The sequence below is a fragment of the Podarcis bocagei genome (genome assembly GCF_964188305.1).
Source record: "Podarcis bocagei genome assembly, chromosome: 10".
Taxonomy (NCBI): domain Eukaryota; kingdom Metazoa; phylum Chordata; class Lepidosauria; order Squamata; family Lacertidae; genus Podarcis; species Podarcis bocagei.
This window is the reverse complement of record NC_138135.1, coordinates 72373603-72394220: the sequence shown is the minus strand read 5'-3', so window position 1 is coordinate 72394220 and position 20618 is coordinate 72373603. Positions and strand designations below refer to the sequence as shown.

General features: G+C 42.8%; 1 protein-coding gene across 2 annotated transcripts in view; it reads right to left on the bottom strand.

Moving 5' to 3' along the window:
* Positions 1-19325, bottom strand: part of FBXL13 (F-box and leucine rich repeat protein 13) — a 64310-nt gene extending 44985 nt beyond the window's left edge. For both annotated transcript variants that reach the window (XM_081211538.1, XM_081211539.1), the window contains exons 1-9: positions 18940-19325; positions 14994-15097; positions 13030-13123; positions 9494-9561; positions 9032-9186; positions 7150-7259; positions 5271-5486; positions 4312-4407; positions 2704-2839 (exon numbers count right to left, since the gene is read on the bottom strand). In XM_081211538.1, coding sequence (XP_081067664.1) covers positions 2704-2839; positions 4312-4407; positions 5271-5486; positions 7150-7259; positions 9032-9186; positions 9494-9561; positions 13030-13123; positions 14994-15097; positions 18940-19032 — 1072 coding nt within the window. In that variant the 5' untranslated portion in view covers positions 19033-19325. The remainder of the gene's footprint in view (positions 1-2703; positions 2840-4311; positions 4408-5270; positions 5487-7149; positions 7260-9031; positions 9187-9493; positions 9562-13029; positions 13124-14993; positions 15098-18939) is intronic.
* Positions 19326-20618: the final 1293 nt, after the last annotated feature.

Below are 20618 nucleotides of genomic sequence, written 5' to 3'. Positions count from 1 at the left end.
GTGTCATTTTTGCCTAACTAGCAACCATCTGCAAATTTTTAACGCAAAGGCATATGATTTATTGCAGTGTAATAAACTAAACCTCTTTAGAGAGTTGGGCTTAAACATCCTAAAACTTGAAATCCATGTTTAACCAGAAGTAAGTTGTACTATGGGACGTGGGTGGCGCTGTGGGTAAAACCTCAGCGCCTAGGACTTCGAATCCCTGCGGCGGGGTGAGCTCCCGTCGTTCAGTCCCAGCTCCTGCCCACCTAGCAGTTCGAAAGCACTCTTAAGTGCAAGTAGATAAATAGGTACCGCTTTATAGCGGGAAGGTAAATGGCGTTTCCACGTGCTGCGCTGGTGCTGGCTCACCAGAGCAGCTTCGTCACGCTGGCCATGTGACCCGGAAGTGTTTCCGGACAGCGCTGGCCCCCAGGCTCTTAAGTGAGATGGCCGCACAACCCTAGAGTCGGACACGACTGGCTGCTTGTAAACTCTAGCAGGGCTTCACAAACTGAAAATCCTCCTCCAATAACCCTAAAGGTTCACATGTGTTATTTGGCTTGAAAATCATTTTCTGGAATCCGAAGAGCCTACGTGAAATATACTCGGGGCTGATTTATCTTTATAGCTAAAGCCCCTGGAATATTGCTCTGGAGGATCCTCAGTCCTTCAGGAACACCTTCGGGTGGGGCACAAGGAGCTCTGGCAGGAAGAGGGAATAGCTAGCTAGGGTTGTGTGTGTAACACTTACACTCCCTCCCTCACCGCTCCAAATTAAAATGAAATAGACGGAAAACTGGCAACTTACCTTTAAATTTTCTGTAAAGTTGTCCAGGAACACCTCCTGTTTTTTTTTACTTTTATTCCTTTACACTGTAATCCTATACACATATATTCAGAAGTCCCCATGAGTTCAGTGGGGTATACTCCTAGATATGTGACACAGGATTGCAGCCACAGAATTATTTCCTACAGTGATCTCAAGTATTGAAGAAATGACTACTGAGAGGGAAAGACCTTCCTGTGGGTCCAAAGTAAGATGCAGGGGCCTGGCTAAATTTGAAACTTACAAAATTCCTCACTTTAAATATCTGTTATGATCCCCGCCCCCCCGCAAATGGTCTTAGTTATTCACAGTATAGAAAGACAGGAAAGGATGACAAGGCAGATATTGGACTTAGGATAACACAGCTGTTGCTGTTGGGGGTGGGCTGGATTTACAGGCAACTTGAAGCCAGTTGCTGCAAGAAGAGAGTCTGCAACATTACAGAGTAAAAGAAAAATGGGAGGGATCTAATGGTTGACATTTGAAGCTGCAGCCCAAAAGCCAAACAAGTTCCAGGGGAATAAAGTGTTACTTCAGTGGCTAATAAAGTCTAAAACTGCTGAAACAGAAAAATGAGTGAATCCTGAATGGCCCCATAGAATTGCTAGAGCAGGAAATGGGAACCTAAAACAGGCAGCAGAATTCTGTTAAAGCAGAGGTACATTTTTATTTACTAGAAAGATTCATGGCTAAATTGGTAAATAATTATTCTTCCTAATAGGCCAAAGAAAAGTTCAGAAACTGGAATTTTGAATGAGAAATAGCTTTGAAAAGATAACGTAGCTCTTTAAGTAACCTTCTTCAACTGGCACTTCATGGATGAATAATTAATTAATTACAATATGCCCAAGAAAGTGGGAACATCAAAAAGGCACCCACCTCTGCTTACTTTTAACTATGGTTCCAGTCTGAGGTCCACTCTAGTTATGAGAAATGAAAATGTAAAAATAAACCCCCACAAACAACCACAGAGCATAAGAAGAAGAATTTGCTACAAAGACAGCAAAAACCCAAAACTGGGTAAGATTGTCAGGTGGGAAGAAAAACAAATTCTGAGCCTTCACTTGGATTATTTACACTATCTGCACTTTGCCCTTGCTGCTTATTCTCCAGGCCAACCAACACCGAGATGACTGTCTGAAGCTGCAGTTGAAAGTGTGGTTGTCTCACAAGTCTCAAGTTGAGTGATCTCCAACAGTGCTGGCCTACAGGTAGCTTGGCTCCTTCTCCTTACCCCTTGCTAGTTACAAAAGGATAACCCTCATCTGGGAACTTCATTTGGGGCCTCAAAGTACAGTGGTACCTCGGGTTAAGTACTTAATTCGTTCTGGAGATCCGTTCTTAACCTGAAACTGTTCTTAACCTGAAGCACCACTTTAGCTAATGGGGCCTCCTGCTGCTGCCGCGCCGCCAGAGCACGATTTCTGTTCTCATCCTGAAGCAAAGTTCTTAACCCGAGGTAATATTTCTGGGTTAGCGGAGTCCGTAACCTGAAGTGTATGTAACCTGAAGCGTATGTAACCCGAGGTACCACTGTATGTGAATTTACATAATTGTAAACCTATTATACATTTTTCTGAATACAGTGGTACCTCTGGATGCGAACGGGATCCATTCCGGAGCCCTGTTTGCATCCTGAAGCAAACGAACCCCGCATCTGCGGGTCACAACTCGCCACTTCCGCGCATGCGCGTGATGTCATTTTTGAGCGCATGCGCAAGCAGCGAAACCCAGAAGTAACGCATTCTGTTTCTTCCAGGTCACCGTGGAACGCAACCCAAAAATGCTCAACCTGAAACATATTCAACCCGAGGTATGGCTGTATTTCAAAAAGATGGACACATAAACAGCAAGACAATTAAAAGAAATTAGAAATTTAATAAAATGCTTACCAATATTTTTAAAAGTAAACCAATAAAGAGTAGAACAACCACGAAGGTTCAAATTCAGCACATTAGTATGCCACTTCAGCAAAATATTTCCGGCTATGTTATCTTTAATCTTCTCTTTTACTGCAGAAAAATTAATCTAAACAGAAAATATATTTCGATATAATTAACAACAAAGAGTTCTATACATTACAAATGTTAAGGTTCATTAAATCTGTCATCCTAAAAATACAAACAATTGTTTCACTTCTGGAAGGTGAGTAGTTCAGGAGAATCAAATGAAAATACATTGAAGTCCAATGACAACAGGATATGGGTAGAGATGTACAGGACAATATCTATGCTAAATCTAGGAATCTTCCCAATACAGAGGCAGAAATTATGTGCTTCATATGCCTACAAATGCCTAGTACTGGGGTAAAGTTTCAGCCCGCAATATTGTGGCACATTGGGATAGTACTTTTGGGGGGGCTGGGTGTAATCTTTCAATGAGATTGACACAAGATTTGATTTCTTAATTTAAAACAAAGCTGAGTCACTACTCCAAGTCAGCTGCACTTGATGTCATTTCCATGAAACATTCTGGCCCCAATTTCCAAAGTGCTTGGCAGCCTAGCTACTGAGCACAGCTAAACAGCCACTTGAAGAAGCAGCTTAGCTTAGTTTTAAGCTTGAAGAGAGAAATTCTCCCAAACTTGTGAAAGATGATATTCTAGGGAAGTGGGGGGATTATGCAGAGCCCTTCAAATGTTCATTGTTAGGAATCATTCACATTTTCCATATTTATTATTCACAAATTATTCATCTGTCTTTCACTGTTTTTCTAATCACTTTTGGTTTTTTTTTTTACAGTCTTCTACTTATTTAGTTGTGGGCCAGATTCAACTAATGAGTCCTACTATTACAACAATGTACCAGTCATAATGCTCTCTGCCTTCTTGGGCTTCCCGCAGCTAATGAGTAATGTTGAGGCTGGCTTTTGCACAGTGGTAGTGTGCACAGCCAATGAATGCTGATTCCCACCCAGCAATCTTCAGCACCTGCTAAAGCAGCAGTGGTCCCCCCAGCCCTTGACTGAGATCTAGGGTTCTGCACAAAAGATTCTGGGCTCAGACCCCATGCTTTTTTTGACACTCCTGTCTGAACAGCCCTGGAAAAGGCATGGGCGGCTGCATGGGGAAGGGAGAATTGGATAAAAATCTCCCGCCTCTGTTGGATTGAAGCCCTTTTTCAAGAACAAAGGGGGCCCTCAGACTCTAAAACTTTGCCATCAATTTAATTAACATTAATCCCTCAAACATAAGGGAAATACAATTTTTGATTAATTGTAATTGGAATATTAGATAGCCAAACCAAAATTAGTTTATCTCTATCCAAAATGCATATGTTTAAATAAGAGACTATAAGAAAATTACGTCCGTGCAACTATTCTAGCCAAAGCAATCATTATCATATGATACATAACTATTCTCTGACAGCACTATTAAATTTGAAGGACAATAGGCTAATTTAACAAGGAGAACCATTATTTATTGGGTTTTCTCTTCAATTCATTTTTTTTTTAAAAAAAAAAATTGGTACTAAATCTTGGTTTCAAGCATCTGTACTTACATTACTCCATACTGAACCCATTTGTGTCATTGCTTTCCAATTTCGGTTAACCTGAGCACATCTTGCCAAATCGATTATAGTTAAATAATGGAAGACCTAATTTCAAAACACAAAAACACAGTAACATGCAAAGCATTACTTAAGCTTAAAACTTGTCCACTGTTGATCTTTAGCTTTTAGATTTCTCTTGGTTCAAAAAATATAGCTGCTGCATAGTGCTCTGCAATCCATGCCCATTTCCAATTCCTGCATGTAATGTTTCTCCCACCACTGATAAGTCTTTTGGAGCAGCATTGTATCCGAATATTCCTTTTTCAGATGCCTCATCACTCTAAAGTGTGACTAGGATATCTAATCCTATGACATTTAGGGTAACTACTCGGAGTGATTCACCTCTTGTCATTTTACAGTGAATATCCCTCTCTCAACCACCCCAACTCACATTTTCTCCACAAGATCAACACTTGAAAGGATTCCTCTGTCTTAATGACCCCCCCCAACTTAAGCAGGGGGTCACTTCCACCTCTCCAACCTGGTGGGAGTGCACAGGGTGGATGCTTGCCATTGAAAAACCCAATGAACAGTAGGAAATATATATGTTCATTTCACTCCCCACCCTACCCACTGCCCCTGCTGCTTTGGGATAAAGTATACATAAGTGGTAGCTTAGTACTGTTTAAAAACTTAATAATGCAGATAGAACATTCTAACTGGAGAGTGTCCATAACAGATAAAAAGAACTATGTCTGAGGCTCCACTAATTGGGACTCAAATGGCTCCAACAACTTGATCAAAGCTCCTGCCCTGCACTTTTCCAGGTTCTGGCAAACCTACTATATCTGCAGTGGGAAGCTGGTATCTGCTAGTCAATTTTGTGCCTTTTGCTGCCTTTAGGTTTCTCCCTTGTGGACATACCTGAGCCTTCAGAGAAGCTTGAATTAAAAATATTAAATACTAACCTGGGCCACTGCTCTTTCTGGCAGCTTTGCCATATGATCTCTGCCTGATTTTATAGGTGGTGCTGATATATAATCTTCATGTGAATGTCTTAAAAAGTGACTTTTTTCTTTCTCCTGTTTTTCATGCTTTTCATGTCTTTCATGCCTTTCACGTTTTTCACGTTTTTCACCATGATAGTCAACACTAAGAAAATCTTCAGAATCTTCTACTATTTGCTGCCAAATGTACACAAAAAGGACAACAAAGTTAACATTTTCTTTATTCAAACTACAGTCTGGTTTTGACAAATGTAAGAAATCAGTTCTCAAACTACATGAGACTTTAAATGTGTCTTTGCATCTAACACGATTTTTTTTAAATGTAAATTTCATCAGTTAAGGGAGGTGATAATTAATGGGCACAGAACAGGCCTCAAAGGGAAAAGTAACTTTCCTCCCCTACCGTGGTCATGAGGAAAATTGCTTTTTTGAAGCTGTCGCTTCCACTACAGCTTGGATCCCATTAGTTGTCATATCTCTCAGCTAATATAATTTGCACTGGAAAAAAGGCCTTCACATGAAAACACATGGGCACAGCAAACCCAAACTATTTTTATTTACAACTTTGAAACTGTGAAGGGTTAGGATTAACCAACTTTTTAAGCCAAATTAAATCTTCCACCCTCCAACCTGTAGTAAAGCCTGCTGCATGGTCTTATAGCAAAACAAAGTGGTTTCAGAATGAGATATCATGGTGGCCAATTTTTTTTCTGTGTAAACTGCCCCATCTGTGCTGAACCTGTAAATCTCCTAATCTATGGACTACTGGGCAGTCATGAGGCACATAGTTTCTATGGAAATGAATCAGTATTTGTTCACTAGCATTTTTAATTTCACACTTTCCACTGTGCATACCCACTCAGATCAGAGCAGCTGGAAAAATGTAGTAAATAGAAGGGGAAGAAATGGAGGAAGTGAGAGATTTTACTTTATTGGGTTCCATGATCACTGCAGATGGTGACAGAAGTCACGAAATTAAAAGACGCCTGCTTCTTGGGAGAAAAGCAATGACAAACCTAGACAGCGTCTTAAAAAGCAGGGACATCACCTTGCTGATGAAGGTCTGTATAGTTAAAGCTATGGTTTTCCCAGTACAGTCATACCTTGGGTTACAGACGCTTCAGGTTGTGCTTTTTCGGGTTACGGGCCTGCCAAAACCCGGACGTACCAGAACGAGCTACTTCCAGGTTTCGGTGGTCGCACATGCACAGAAGCGCTAAATCGCACTTTGCACATGCGCAGAAGTGCCGAATTGCAACCTGCGCGTGCAACGACGTGCTGTGCGAGTTGCAAACACTGCGAGTTGCGAACGTGCATCCCGCACAGATCACATTCGCAACCCGAGTGTCCACTGTAGTGATGTATGGAAGTGAGAGCTGGACCATAAAGAAGGCTGATCGCCAAAGAATTGATGCTTCTGAATTATGGTGCTGGAGGAGACTCTTGAAAGTCCCATGGACTGCAAGAAGATCAAACCTATCCATTCTGAAGGAAATCAGCCCTGAGTGCTCACTGGAAGCACAGATCGTGAAGCTGAGGCTCCAATATTTTGGCCACCTCATGAGAAGAAAAGACTCCCTGGAAAAGACCCTGATGTTGGGAAAGATGGAGGGCACAAGGAGAAGGGGACGAGAGAGGACGAGATGGTTGGACAGTGTTCTCGAAGCTACCAATATGAGTTTGACCAAACTGCAGGAGGCAGTGGAAGACAGGAGTGCCTGGCGTGCTCTGGGCCATGGGGTCACAAAGAGTCAGACACGACTAAACAACAACAAAAATGAATTTCTAAAACATGAATTGGAAGAGAACAGAGGTAATCAAAACATCATAGAAAACATACCTCACTGTATTTTTTAGCCTTTTTAGTAAAGCCAGTCTGTCTTCGCCAAGCCTTTAAGATAATCATCTGTAAAGAGAAATCAAAGACTCTCCCAAGCCTCTTTGCTGCTGCTGGATAAACAACATAAATGGAAAAGCAGGAACTTTATTAACAAGCAGTAATTTCCATTACCTTTTGACTGAAGCAAGGAAGTTGGTTGACTCTCAAAGCTGGTTCAGATAGTGATCACTAACTGAACCAGCACTCTCCAAACTTTTCGAGTTTGGGGGCTGTTATGGGAATTCTAAAATATCAGTTTCATTGACAAAAAAACTGGTGATGTTCAGAACCCATCTACTCACAAATAACCAGGTAAAAGACATAAATATACTCAGAAACAAATAAACGAAACCAAAAATAAGCAGGCCACGCCTCCCCCAAAAGCAGACAACCCCCAACAAATAAACAGTCAAATAAACACATTTTTTAAAAAAAATAGTAGTGGGGCCTTGGCATTTACAAAGAGGAGAGGTGTCCAAGGGCACTAGGGTGCCACAGGCATTCCATTAGGGACCCTGAGCAAACCACAGTTTTATCCTGCCCTGTTTTAACTAACCATAATAAAGATGGCTACCGTATTTTTCGCTCTGTAAGACGCACTTTTCCCCTCCTAAAAATTAAGGGGAAATGTGTGTGTGTCTTATGGAGCGAATGCAGGCAGGAGGCTCTGCTCAGCAGAGGAGGGAGGAGGGCTGCCCTCCTCGGGGAAAAGCCCCCAAGAACCGCACATACGCTCCACGCGGCTCATTAAAGGGAGCGTGGCTCTTAGGGGAGCCTTAGCCACGCGCAGCCTCTCCCGGGCAGGGGATGAAGGCTCCCCTTGCCCGGGACAGGCTGCTCGCAGCTATCCTATAAGCCAGGACAGCCAGCGGGATCACTGCACTGCGATCCCTCTGGCTGTCCTGGCTTCTTGCTTAGCCGCGGGCAGCCTCTCCTGGGCAGTGGGAGCCTTCATCCCGCTGCCCGGGAGAGACTGCGGGCGGCTATCCCATAAGCCAGGACAGCAAGCGGGATCACTGCACAGCGATCCCGCTTGCTGTTCTGGCTTATGGGATTCAGAATATTTTTTCCTTGTTTTCCTCTTCCAAAAACTAGGTGCGCCTTATGGTCTGGCGCGTCTTATGGAGCGAAAAATACGGTAATTTGATCTTCTGAACCAGGCCTCAAAGGAAATTGATGAAAAATTGGGTATTATTTCCTTCTTTTTTAACAAAATGGATTCAGATTTACGGTGCTGTAATTTGCCTACTCATACACGTAGATATGAAAGAAGGGTTTATATCAGTGGTATTCTCACTCAACCAATGTTTTATCATATTTATCATATTGGTGAAGATGCTTGGAGACATGTTCTGTTGCATATGCTGACTGTTTGTGTGTGTGTGGAATACACACACACACATATCTATACAATATAAAATATAAAAAACTGATGTCATTTGATAGAAATCTCATCTTTAACCGTTGCCTGATATACAATGTAGGATAAGTAAACAGTTACTAGTAAAAGCAGCTATATCTTTAAGGTAAAATAACAGAAGGTTTTTCAGCCTAGTGAAGTAGATATAAGAACCATTGTGGGGGGGGGGGAGAGAATTATACTAATACATTTTTGAATGACCCCGGGCAAGCTGTAATGAATAAAAATGAAATATGCTTTTGGGACTTTGTAGCAGTCAAATAAAACCAATTATAGTGAGTCAAATTCCACTGTCAAAATGAATCTCACATTTTGAAAATACATCTAATGGTACTGTTCAAGAGGCCCAAGCAGCACCTGTTGCGATCTATGAGACAGTAAATAGTTGTAACCAAATTGGCCACCTGTTAGTGCTAGACTTACTTTTGTGTTGTTCATGGCGAAACTTCACCCAATCTCTCCACTGCTGTAACCTTAATTTTAATTGTTTTTGTTCATAGAAGTGTTTTGCAAAAGCCATCTTTCTCTGAAAAATTTCCCTAGAAATTTTCCTCATAGAACAATACTCTATCCAGGCACTGCAATTATTAAGCCACAATAAACAATATATTAATGAAGTTTTTACCTGAATGAAAGAAAATGGGAAAATATAATTTCATAGGAAGCATATGGGGAATATATACATCAATATATATATATTAATTCAAACAAAATGTAAGGAGCAAATCGAAGGAACAATATATTTTTTCTAACATTTTTCTTAAAATGCCATGACTACCCAATATGTGACTTTGCACTAAATAGCCTATTTAGTATGTGATCATGTTGAATTGGAAATGAAGTACACGTAATGTTTTTATACGCTAAAGGTAACCAAATACTTACTCAAAGCACATTCTCTTTAAGTTAATGCTATAAAAGTCCCATGCTTTATCACATAAATCCTCAGTCATCTAAAATGTAAATGCATAAATAAAATTGCATCAAAATGGAGAATATGTACACAAGTAAAACTTTCTATGTTGGTATTGTCATATAATTAATTGTAAAATGTAATTGTACATTTGTTGACAGTTATGTTAAGAGATTGAACACTAGATTCGGCCCCCTCCAGATAATTATAACTAACTTCACTTCCATCGTCAGCTGTTACAATATTCTGATTGCATGAAATCAAACAATAATGCAACCAATGCAACTGAAATAGTTTAGATTGTGAAGGAAAAGGAAATTCAGCCATTGTTAAAGCAGTTCATTGTTTGAGGAAGTAAGTACAATACACATGAGCCTATGCATTTGTAATAACAGTAATAACCACAGAGGCAGTTACCGTATTTTTCGCACCATAGGACGCACTTTTTCCCTCCTAAAAAGCAAGGGAAAATGTGTGTGCGTCCTATGGAGCGAATGCAGGGGGGAGGCAGACGGGAAAAGCCCTCAAGAGCCGCACACAAGCTTCGTGCGCTCTTGCGGGCTTTTCTCTAGGAGGGAGACGGGACTGACTGGCTGCAGCAGTCCCTTCTCCCTCCTGGGGGAAAAGCCCCCAAGAGCGGCACCCTCTTTAAAGGCTGCGCGGCTCCTGCGGGCTTTTCTACGAGGTGGGGGAATCCCCCCACCTCCCAGAAAAGCCAGGAGAAGCCGCACAGCCCCTTTAAAGAGCGTGCGGCTTCCGCGGGAGTTGGGGGAAGCTGCAGCAGATTCCCTCCTCCCGGGCTCCCTTTGAAGCGGCAATGTGGGAGGGGAGCAGCTTACACTCGTGTAAGCAGCTCCTCTCCCACTTTCCTGCTTCAAAGCAACCACAGAGGAGGGAAAGAGGGGACCCATGGATCCTCTTCGCTGCTCGAGGCTGCAGCAGATTCCCTCCTCCCGGGCTCCCTTTGAAGCAGCAAAGTGGGAGGGGAGCAGCTTACACTCGTGTAAGCAGCTCCTCTCCCACTTTCCTCCTTCAAAGCAACTACGGAGGAGGGAAGGAAGGGGACCATGGATCCTCCGCTGCTGGAGGCTTCAGCGGATTCCTCCTCCGTAATTGCTTTGAAGCAGGAAAGTGGGAGGGGGGCAGTTTACACTCGTGTAAGCAGCTCCTCTCCCACTTTCCTGCTTCAAAGCAACTACGGAGGAGAGAAGGAAGGGGACCATGGATCCTCCGCTGCTGGAGGCTGCAGCGGATTCCTCCTCCTTGATTGCTGGGAGATTCTCTGGGCAGGAATTCCCTCAGCTTAAGTGGGGTGGGGGAAGTGTGGCAGGTAGGGGGGGTACTGAGAGACACATGTCTCTCAGATGAAAATTGGGGGTGGGCATTGTGTGAAGTGGCTGTGGATCTCCTGCCACAGAACTGTAGGACTGTATAGAGTTGGGAGGGCCACCCAAGGGTCATCTAGCCCAGCCCCCTCACAATGTAGGAATCACAGCTAAAGAACGCCAGGCAGATGGTCCCCCAACCGCTGCTTAAAAGCCTCCAGTGGTGGAGACCCCAAACACCTTCCGAGGTCATAGAATTGCAGGGTTGGAAGGGAACCCCAGGAGTCATCTAGTCCAGCCCCGGTGGACAGCGGGCGCAATCCATCCCGTTGCGCAAGACTAAAGATGCTGTGCAAGGCTAAAGAAGAAGCCAAGGCAGTGAGCGGGATGGATCACGCTTGCTGCCTTGTCTTCTTTAGCTGCACTGGAGAGGTTTAGCTCCTGGCTGGAGAGGTTGCGCGGCTATGGATCCCGCGCACTGTCTTGGCTTCTTTGCTCTTTGGGGCTGGGGGGGGGGACCCGGGCTTCCCCCGCAGCCCCGAGAAGCTCTGGGAGAAGTGGACAGGCTGCATGTAGCCTGTCCATTGCTCTTTGGGGCTGGGGGGGGGGATAATATTTTTTTCCTTGATTTCCACCTCTAAAAACTAGGTGCGTCCTGTGGTCCGGTGCGTCCAATAGAGCGAAAAATACGGTACTTCTTGTCCTTTTACACCAGGGTAGGTAGATCAAGATCTACTGGTAGATCTCTTGGGTAACTTGCAGTAGATCAGCAAGGATTCAGACTCCAAATTGCTTAACTATAAAGGTAAAGGCAAAGGGCCATTAGGTTCATTCGTGACCGACTCTGGGGTTGCGGCGCTCATCTCGCTTTACTGGCCGAGGGAGCCGGCGTACAGCTTCCGGGTCATGTGGCCAGCATGACTAAGCCGCTTCTGGCGAACCAGAGCAGCGCACGGAAACGCCGTTTACCTTCCCGCCGGAGCGGTACCTATTTATCTACTTGCACTTTTACGTGCTTTCGATCTGCTAGGTTGGCAGGAGCAGGGACTGAGCAACAGGAGTTCACCCCGTCACGGGGATTCGAACCGCTGGCCTTCTGATCAGCAAGTCCTAGGCTCAGTGGTTTAACCCACAGCACCATCCGCGTCCCAACTATATAACTATAGACACACACAAAAAGGCTTCCCTCCTCTAAACTAGGTGGTTGAGATGAAAAAAAGCTTTGGGGTGGAGTGGGGTGGAACAGAAATAGATTTTTCTGTGACAGGACTTTGAAGTTAGCTTTGGTATAGAAAATAAAATCCTGGACTAAGCTGAGAATGGGCTTGCTCAGAAACATCCTGCCTTTTAGTTCAGAATATGCTGCCCTCTTTCCTGCCACTATTTTGCACTTTGCTCTGGTCAATGGATCTCAGAGTTATAGTAAAATAACTAGGTTGAACCCGAAAGTCTGGTGTCTGTCCATGATTGTTTTACAAAAACAAAAAATAAAAGCCACCTGCCTCTACTCTCTTTTGGGCACACTTTCCCCTCCAATCACTTACTGCTAGTTGAGATTATGAAAGGGTTAAACTGCCCTCCACAATACTGATGTGCTCAAAAGGTCCATATGAGGCAGCAAAAGAGGACCGGAAAGCCCAAATTATTGGTGGTGCATTTTTGCCCATCAGGGGAACTATACTGGCCACATGACCCAGAAAGCTGTCTGCGGACAAACGCTGGCTCCTCAGCCTGAAGTAAGATTGAGTGCTGCGCTCCATAGTCAAGTTTGACTGGACTTAACCGTCCAGGGGTCCTTTAGCTTTAGCTTTACTGTTCCAATTGCACAATCCATTTTCAGAACCTAAAATGAAAAGGATGCCAACAATCTGAAGGACCAACTGTAAGATTTAACTTGAAATTTTATTAAATTATTTCCTTATGCCATATTTTCTGGCAGCACAATCTTGATCATGTTTATCCAGATGTCCCTCTGAGTTTAATGGGTACAGAGTAGCTGTGTTAAGGACTGCTGCTTTATATTATGAGGTCTTTGTTAGTGGGGATCTTTTTTCCTCTCAATACTTTCAGACAAAGCAAAGTATGAATCCAAAAAAAAGTATAATTCTTTGTAAAATACATTTGAGGATAGCAACTGTTCTTACTCCACTCAGAGTTAGCCAAAAAGGTTTAGAAATACTTACTAGTTGATCATCATCCAGTCCCAAAAGGGTGTGTAAATATGTATCTGAAATCGCTTTTAGTCTTAGACTTAGGTCTGGATCAATACACGTGTCCCTGGCGGGGGGTATAATAATATTACTTTTTGTATGCATCACATGATTACATAAGTTTCCATTTTCCGTTAACACTAATAGCACCACTATTAAATTATACTGTATTAGTGAACCATAGTTTTAAAGGTGATTTCCAGATGATCTGTTTATTGAGCATTCATTTTGATTTATTTGCAATTAGATGATGTTATCCCACACTTTCCAGTGCATTTCCCCATGTCATTTTCCTTGTAAACAGTTTGAATGGGAGACAAGGGAAAGCAGATTTGTTGTGCAACTGAACTCAATCAATTTTGTGCAACCTGATTCTACTAGTATGTGACTGAATCCTAACCTCAAAGTGTGTGTTTGGAAGTGCCCCAAACAATTTTTCAGGTAACTAACACTTAATGTTGTGTTCAGAGACATTGGTCACATTTGTATGTAATTATAGGCCAAACTTTTGCTGTTTATTAGGAATAAACAGCATGCTGGTGCATACCACCCTTGGTGTGATTGGGATAGACAAACCTAAAAGCTTTGGTCCTCTGTTACATCCTAACCAGCCTGAAACCCTGGAGCAACAAATAATGATGCTTCCTGGTTTGTTTGCTTGGACTCTTGCCAGAGGAGCAACGAATAGGCAGCATTCACCAGCACACTGCTTATTCCTAATAAACTGCAATAAGCCAGAAAGTCTGGCATATCATTACACATGAATGCAGCCACTGTTAAATATTTATGGAATGAAATAAAAACAATAAATGTTACTACATCATGGGAAACACTGTTTTCCAAAAATCCAACTTTACTGCTTATATATTTTAAACAAGTCCATTATTTTGACAATTCCAATTCTTCTATGGTAATGTTGAAAAAAGTTTTTTGTATAGATAAAATGTAAAGCCTCTGTCTGCATATCCTTGCCGGGCCTGGGGAGGAGGAATGAGGCAAATTGGACAGAACCATTCTAAATATTGCTCATTTCTGAACAATTCTGAAATACATTCAAGCACTCTCCAAGAATAACTTGCAGAAATAACTTTTAAATTATCGCTTTTGTTGCTTGGCACAAAACCAATTAAAAACTGAAACAATTCAGAAATTGAACTACAGTTCATCATCACTATGTTCCCAATCTGGTTTCTTTCATCTTATCTCAAACTTTAACACATGGGCTGCCAATGTAGTGACTCAAAGTGTACATTTATTTTAGTTACTATTTTAAGACATCTATATACGACTTAATTTGCATTTCTAAGCAGAAAATTCAGAAATAAAACATGTCCCTGGAGGGGCCTTCCCACAAGGTCTCATCTACATGGAAATTATGCTTAAACCAGCAGGTCAAGAGCACTTCATGGTACTAGTACTGCAGGGGGAAGTAGATGCCAAAATTCTAAACCTCACCTAGAAGTGAACTGATCATGACAATGATGGTCACAGAGATGCCCCCTACATTCAGACAACCATCTCACTATATAGAACAATGGCATATGTTCTGTCTTGTATGTTGGGAGCACTGGCAACTTGAGACTGTCTTATGGTTGCCATGGAAGTAATGAGATCTGAAGTAGAACTAGAGGTGGTCTCACCATGGATGCTGAAGTTAACCAGAACTACTTTTCCTGGGTTCCTCCGACCCCAAACTCAATGACTTGTTTTCAATTAGAGTGAAAAATGTAAGAAAAACATTAACACAAAACAAAAAGAACAGAAAAGCATTCCTCTGCTTTCACTTCATCTCTGCAGTAGAGTAGGATAAAGCTGTAGAACTTTTTTGTATTCCCACTCACTTCAGGATTGAACCCTAAATAACATTTCCCCATATTTCAGTATTCTACAGCTTGCCACACTATTTATAGTCTACACAGACAAAATATCATACATACCATAAAATACTATATAGACCTTTTTCCATTACTTCTTTGAGCTTTTCTTCTAAAAACCTGAGTGGATCATCTGGACGCATAGCTAGCAGACCACACAACAGGGCCTGCAATGAAAAATCCACATTTGGAATTGTAATAAATATAACAAATATACTTGTATAAAAGTATAAGACAAACTTTTAAATATTATTACCTTTATACATTCTTCTGAAAGCATTATGAGTGGCTGGGGTAACCCAATCAGATTGGCGGGGTACAAATAAAATAAATAAAATAAAAGTAAAATGATATAAAAATATTTTGTCCCTATTTAAATTGAATAGACAATATTTTTCTAAGCCATTTCATTTTGGTAAATAAATAAAAACGTCTTTATTTTACAGTTGCTTTCTTCAGAATAGTTCCCTCATCCAGCTCCTCTCATCAAAGCTATCATACAAACTAAACCAGTTACACTGTGATTTCAACTAACATGCAGCTCCATGATCCTCTGATGCCTGCTTCATTGATTTACAAAAGCTAGTCTGTAAATTGTGTTCTTTAATCATAACTTGATTCTTACTGGACATGTCCTTTTTGTGGGATCAATATCAGCCTCAAATAACCAGCATGCTTAGCTCTAGTTAATGGTTGAGGCCATGGAGTAAACAGTCCTCTCAGGCTTAGCTAGGTCCCACCCCAACATCTTGGCAGAAAAGGTTAGCAAAGCCTTTGTTCATTCTCTTCCACCATGTGAATCCAACCAGAAAGGGCATCTGGGCTGATCACTTAAAGCCCAGACCACATGAATTAAGCAAGCCATATTTGTGTTTCTATCAAATAATTTAGAAACATTTACCAATTTTGAAACTAAACTGTACTGTGTGTTTCCTTGCTGCTCCTTGGAAAAGCACATAAATTTGACCTTTAAAGAGTTTGTAAGTAAACCAATTTTTAATTTACCAAACCTGTGGTCTCTTTGACAGCTAGGGGAAAGAAAATTAGAAGGGTAATAATAATAATAATACAGTACCTGGTTTTATATCTGACTGGGTTAAAAGGTCTAGCAGCCTATATTTCCACGCTTTATTTTGCTGCATGTTTTGTGATTATAAATCTCTACTGGGGCTCTTTCACCAAGAGTATTTGTCCCAAAACCTGGACCTAAGCATTCTGCGAATTCTTCTTTTATTTTCATTTTTAACCCGTTACAAAAAACACATTTAAAAAAACCAACATTTAACATATACCCTTTCTCACAAACTGAACATTTCAGTTACCAAAGAAAGGTATATTTTTCATTTCATGAAATGTTAAGCTATTTTTTAAAAATGTAGAGCCAGTATGAGGAATCCAGTGCAAAATCACAAGCTTGTAAAAGGAGAGTAGCTACAGTAGTGGTGTGATTTTAAATGCTAGGAAGCTCTCTTCTTGGAGAGAGGCCAAATGCAGCGCTCCAGGCCCCACTATCCGGCTTTTAGTTTCTTCCCCAGTCACATCTCCCACCAGCTCTGCTCTGCATCAGCCTCAAATGCTTTTGCCTGTTTGGAATGTGTCCTTGAAATGTGATAATGCCTCTTGCTTGTCTGGATCAACTATGGAGTGTTGTGTGGGTAGAAACTTGTGATGTGTGACTGGAATGTAGCCTTCTGTCCAAAGGTAAGAGTCACATCCATGGAGCTATCTGCTTTTGTCTCTGGCCAAATCCACATGGCCTCACCTACTACTGGCTGGAAAGTTGCCTGTGAGGGAATGCTGGGGAAAGCCCCCATCCCTGATCTTTACCCGTTGCCACAGGCGCAACATCAAGCTCGTAACTAAAACTCAGTCAAGTGCTCAACTAACTGTGGTCAAAAACTGAAAGGTGAGTTGAGAGCATTGTGTCTGTGTTATGCACTCCACATCTTAGTCAGCCTTTGGGGAGACACACAGCAAGCTTACAACTCGGCTCTAAACTTCCATTCTGACAAAATAACAGATCCACCTATCAACCTTTGGAAGAGAGCATCTCTTATTCAATCAGAGCACATAATTCTTTAGTTATACTTTCCAGTTCTCTAGCTCATCATCTTTAAGCTCATGTTTGACAACGATGTAGCGCTCTAAGTCTGTAACTGCCACCTACTGCCTATATATTAAACTGCACTCCCTATTCTCTCCCTAGCTACCCCTCGTCACGTGAACCCAATCCCAAGTAGATGTTAACTGGGTATCAAATAAGATTACCCCACTTGGGTTTGTACTGTATTCTTATATTTTCATAAGAATATATGGCTGCTCACATACTTGGTATTCCGATTTTAACACTGAAGAGGCTTTTCAAGAGAGTAATTAAACAGAAAGCTGTTTTTTCCTGAGGGGTTAAAAATACATTGTATTTCCAATTTAAAAGCAGAATTTAACATTAACATCTTCTTGTTTTGGCCCCAAGCCATATTACTTGAATTTCAAATTTCATTTGCGTTAAATTAATTATTTTAGTCTTCCCAGATTCTGCCTATATATGCCAGTTTATTTGTCCATAGTGTGATAACAAAAATCCCTACTTGTATCACATGTACAATCTTCCCAACAATTTATTGGTACTTGACTTGGTCCAAATTAGTGCCCTATATTACTCTTAACACCTTAGAGAACATCTTTCAGAATTGTCCAGGAAAAGTTTCTACTGTTTGGCAGAATATGAATTGATACCCTTTATATAATAAAAGGCTTACTACTTAGGAATTCAGAAATTGAAGAACTTCTTCCAGTCTAACCTGAATCTTATTTCAATATGAATATCTGAAATCTACCCAAAACACCCCTTTTGTGGGGGCAGATGCACATAAAATGCTCCCAAACTCCAATGCTCCAAGGAAGTATAATCAAAATGCAAGGCAATTATTGACAAGTGTCTATCATAATTCCCTATCTTCCCTTGAGATTACATTTTCTCCAGGCATTAGTATGACATGATATGGTTGAAGCATTATGGAAAGGCAGTTGAGGAACACTTACAGAAGAACTAAGGAAAGAGTTTCCTAGAAAAGTTTAAGCCAGAGAATAAGCACTTTTCTAAAACCTAACTTACAGCACAGTTCTAATAATGTCTACTCAGAAGTAATTCCTACTGAATTAAATGGGGCTTAGTCCCAGATAAGTGGTGTTAGGATTGCAGGCTTAATATCAGAGGGTGATATTCACCCTACATAAATCCGTAGATTTCAATGGGACTACTTTTTCAATGGGTCTATCCTTTAGGCAAACACTATACTGAACTGGTTTTCGAAAGACAGCTCATTTTGCCTGTAATCCTATGGATGCTGATCCAAAACTAAGCCCCAAAGGGCCTTACTCTATAATAAATATGTTTGGGGTTCTAGCCTTTATCTTGAAAGCTTTTGATAGTAATATTTTAATGATGGTTTTATATTGCTTTTAGATGTATCTTTATGATGCAACCTGAAGCTTTGTGAGAGGGAGGGTGTGTGTGTGGTACTCCAATAAACAAGCAGGCAGATTTTGTGACCTAAAAGAGGATTTAGTATAGATGGAGTTAGCTTTTCTACCCTCGTGATTACAGTTTAAATGATGCCACCCCCCAACACCCTAGTGAAAAGACAAATGAAGATCTCCTAAACTGCAGTGCTTGCCCGAAACTAAATTCTCTATATATTCTATATCTTGCCAGTTTTCTGCAACGAAAGCATTTTTATGATATGGGTTCGTTCGTCTTCTCTCCTTCCAGCTTTGTTCTTCCTAAGTTACCCCTGGGTCCCTGGACGACGTGTGCACCGAAACTCAGGTCGACTAGAAAGACGGGATGAGACAGGGAGTATCACTAGCGTCTAACGGGACCAGAGGTGAGTGAGTAATTCAGAGCAGAGCAGGAGGCAGAGGGCCAGTCCCCCCGCAAACCCCCATTCACACGCACACCCGTGTTCACCGCCACTGTGACCCAACGGCCCTTCAGCGGGGCCTTTACCTCATAGATGTCGGGTATGGAGTGTTTCTTGAAATAGGCCCTAAGCGAGGGGTCCACGCTCTGAAACACGGCCGTGGTCTTAATCGCCTCCATGGTCGGAAAGGGGCCCTCCAGACACGCGCTCCGTCCAGCGGCCGCTCTCCGGACCCCGGCAGTGACCGCTTGGCGGTTGCCTAGCGACCGACCTACCACTGCCCCCTGGACAGGCCGTCACGCGGTCAGCGCGCGCTCTCTGGCCAACGGCCGCCTCTGGGACGCGGGCGGGAGGGAGAACATTCGCCTCAGCTCGCCAACGGCCAGCGGCTGAAGGAAGGCCCCACGTCCCCTCCATGAGCGGGCAGCTCGCCTCACAACCCACGCGCGGCAGCCCAGTCACCGAGGGCTGCCAGCCGACCTCGTGCGCCGCCGCCTCTCTTAGCCTCTGGTCGGTGGCAGCGGGCCGAGTTGCGCCTGCCGAGTTTGCGTCTTCTTCAGCATCTAGGCCGCAGCGCGCCTTCTTCGTGGGCTTTGGATTTGCGTGGAGAAGGCCTGGGCAAAGGCTGCCCCCCCCCCGTTTTTTTCATTGTAGAGCGGGAAGGGGGACGCGAGGGTCATCTAGTCCAACCCCTAGCAATGCAAAGAATCGCTTGCAGCTCGACCCGCAGCCCTGAGCTCGAGAGTCTCCCGTGCTCTGCGCTGTCTTGCACAGCTTGGGAAGGCGAAGTGACAAATGTTTTGGGAAGCTCCGCTCTCATTATGCTTGGCTCTGCGGCTCCGATGCTTCTCTCCTGCCTGGCGCGCTGAGTTTTGCTCGCTTTCCTCAGTCTCCTCACCCCCTTTTCGGACAGGGCAAGCCTAATTCCCTGGATCTGCCAGGGGCCAGGCGCAGACGATTCCACAAAGGGCCGGTTCTCAAGAACTTCCCGCCCGGCCTGCGCCCCGTCCTTCCCTCCGGCTCACTTTCCTCCCAGACAGCCGCCCTCCCGGGTCACGGCGGGCTCCGGAGAGCCAGACTCCTCCACCTGGCCGAGCAGATCTTAGACTTAACACTCCTGCTTAAATTTAGGAAAGTCAAAAGTGTGTAAATAAATGGTTCAAACTTAACTCCTCTCTGTCATCTGAAGTTGGTTGAAAGGACATCCTGTTGTGTTGTTTATTAAGAGATGGATACAAAATACTATTATCAGCCCGAGTGATGCAGCCTTGGCAACTCTGAGCGAGGTTAACTTTTCCAGATCCTTTTATTTCCCTGGTAGGTACTTTGGGTAGAAATGCCCTTATGGAAACTAGCATATATCATCTGAAGTTGGTTGAAAGGACCTTTCTTCCTTCAACTTCATACCTTAAGGTTTATAATGAAGCTACCAGGTGAGAACAGTCCTGGTATAACTCTTTCCATTGAAATACCTCACAATAAGTGGAGGTGCAACATGTACAGATGCAGCAATGAATCAGAATTGTAGAAATGGAAGGGATCCCATGGTTATCTAGTCCAACCCCCTGCAAGGCAGAAATATATGGCTGTTCCATATGGGGATCAAACCTGCCACCTTGGCGTTATCAGCACTGTGCTCTAACCAACTGAGCTAAGCTGTTGAAGAGCTTTTTGGATCAGACCAACGGACCATGTACTCTAGCATCCTGTTCTCACAGCGGCGAACCAAATGACTGTGGGAAAACCACAAGTAGGATTCGAACGC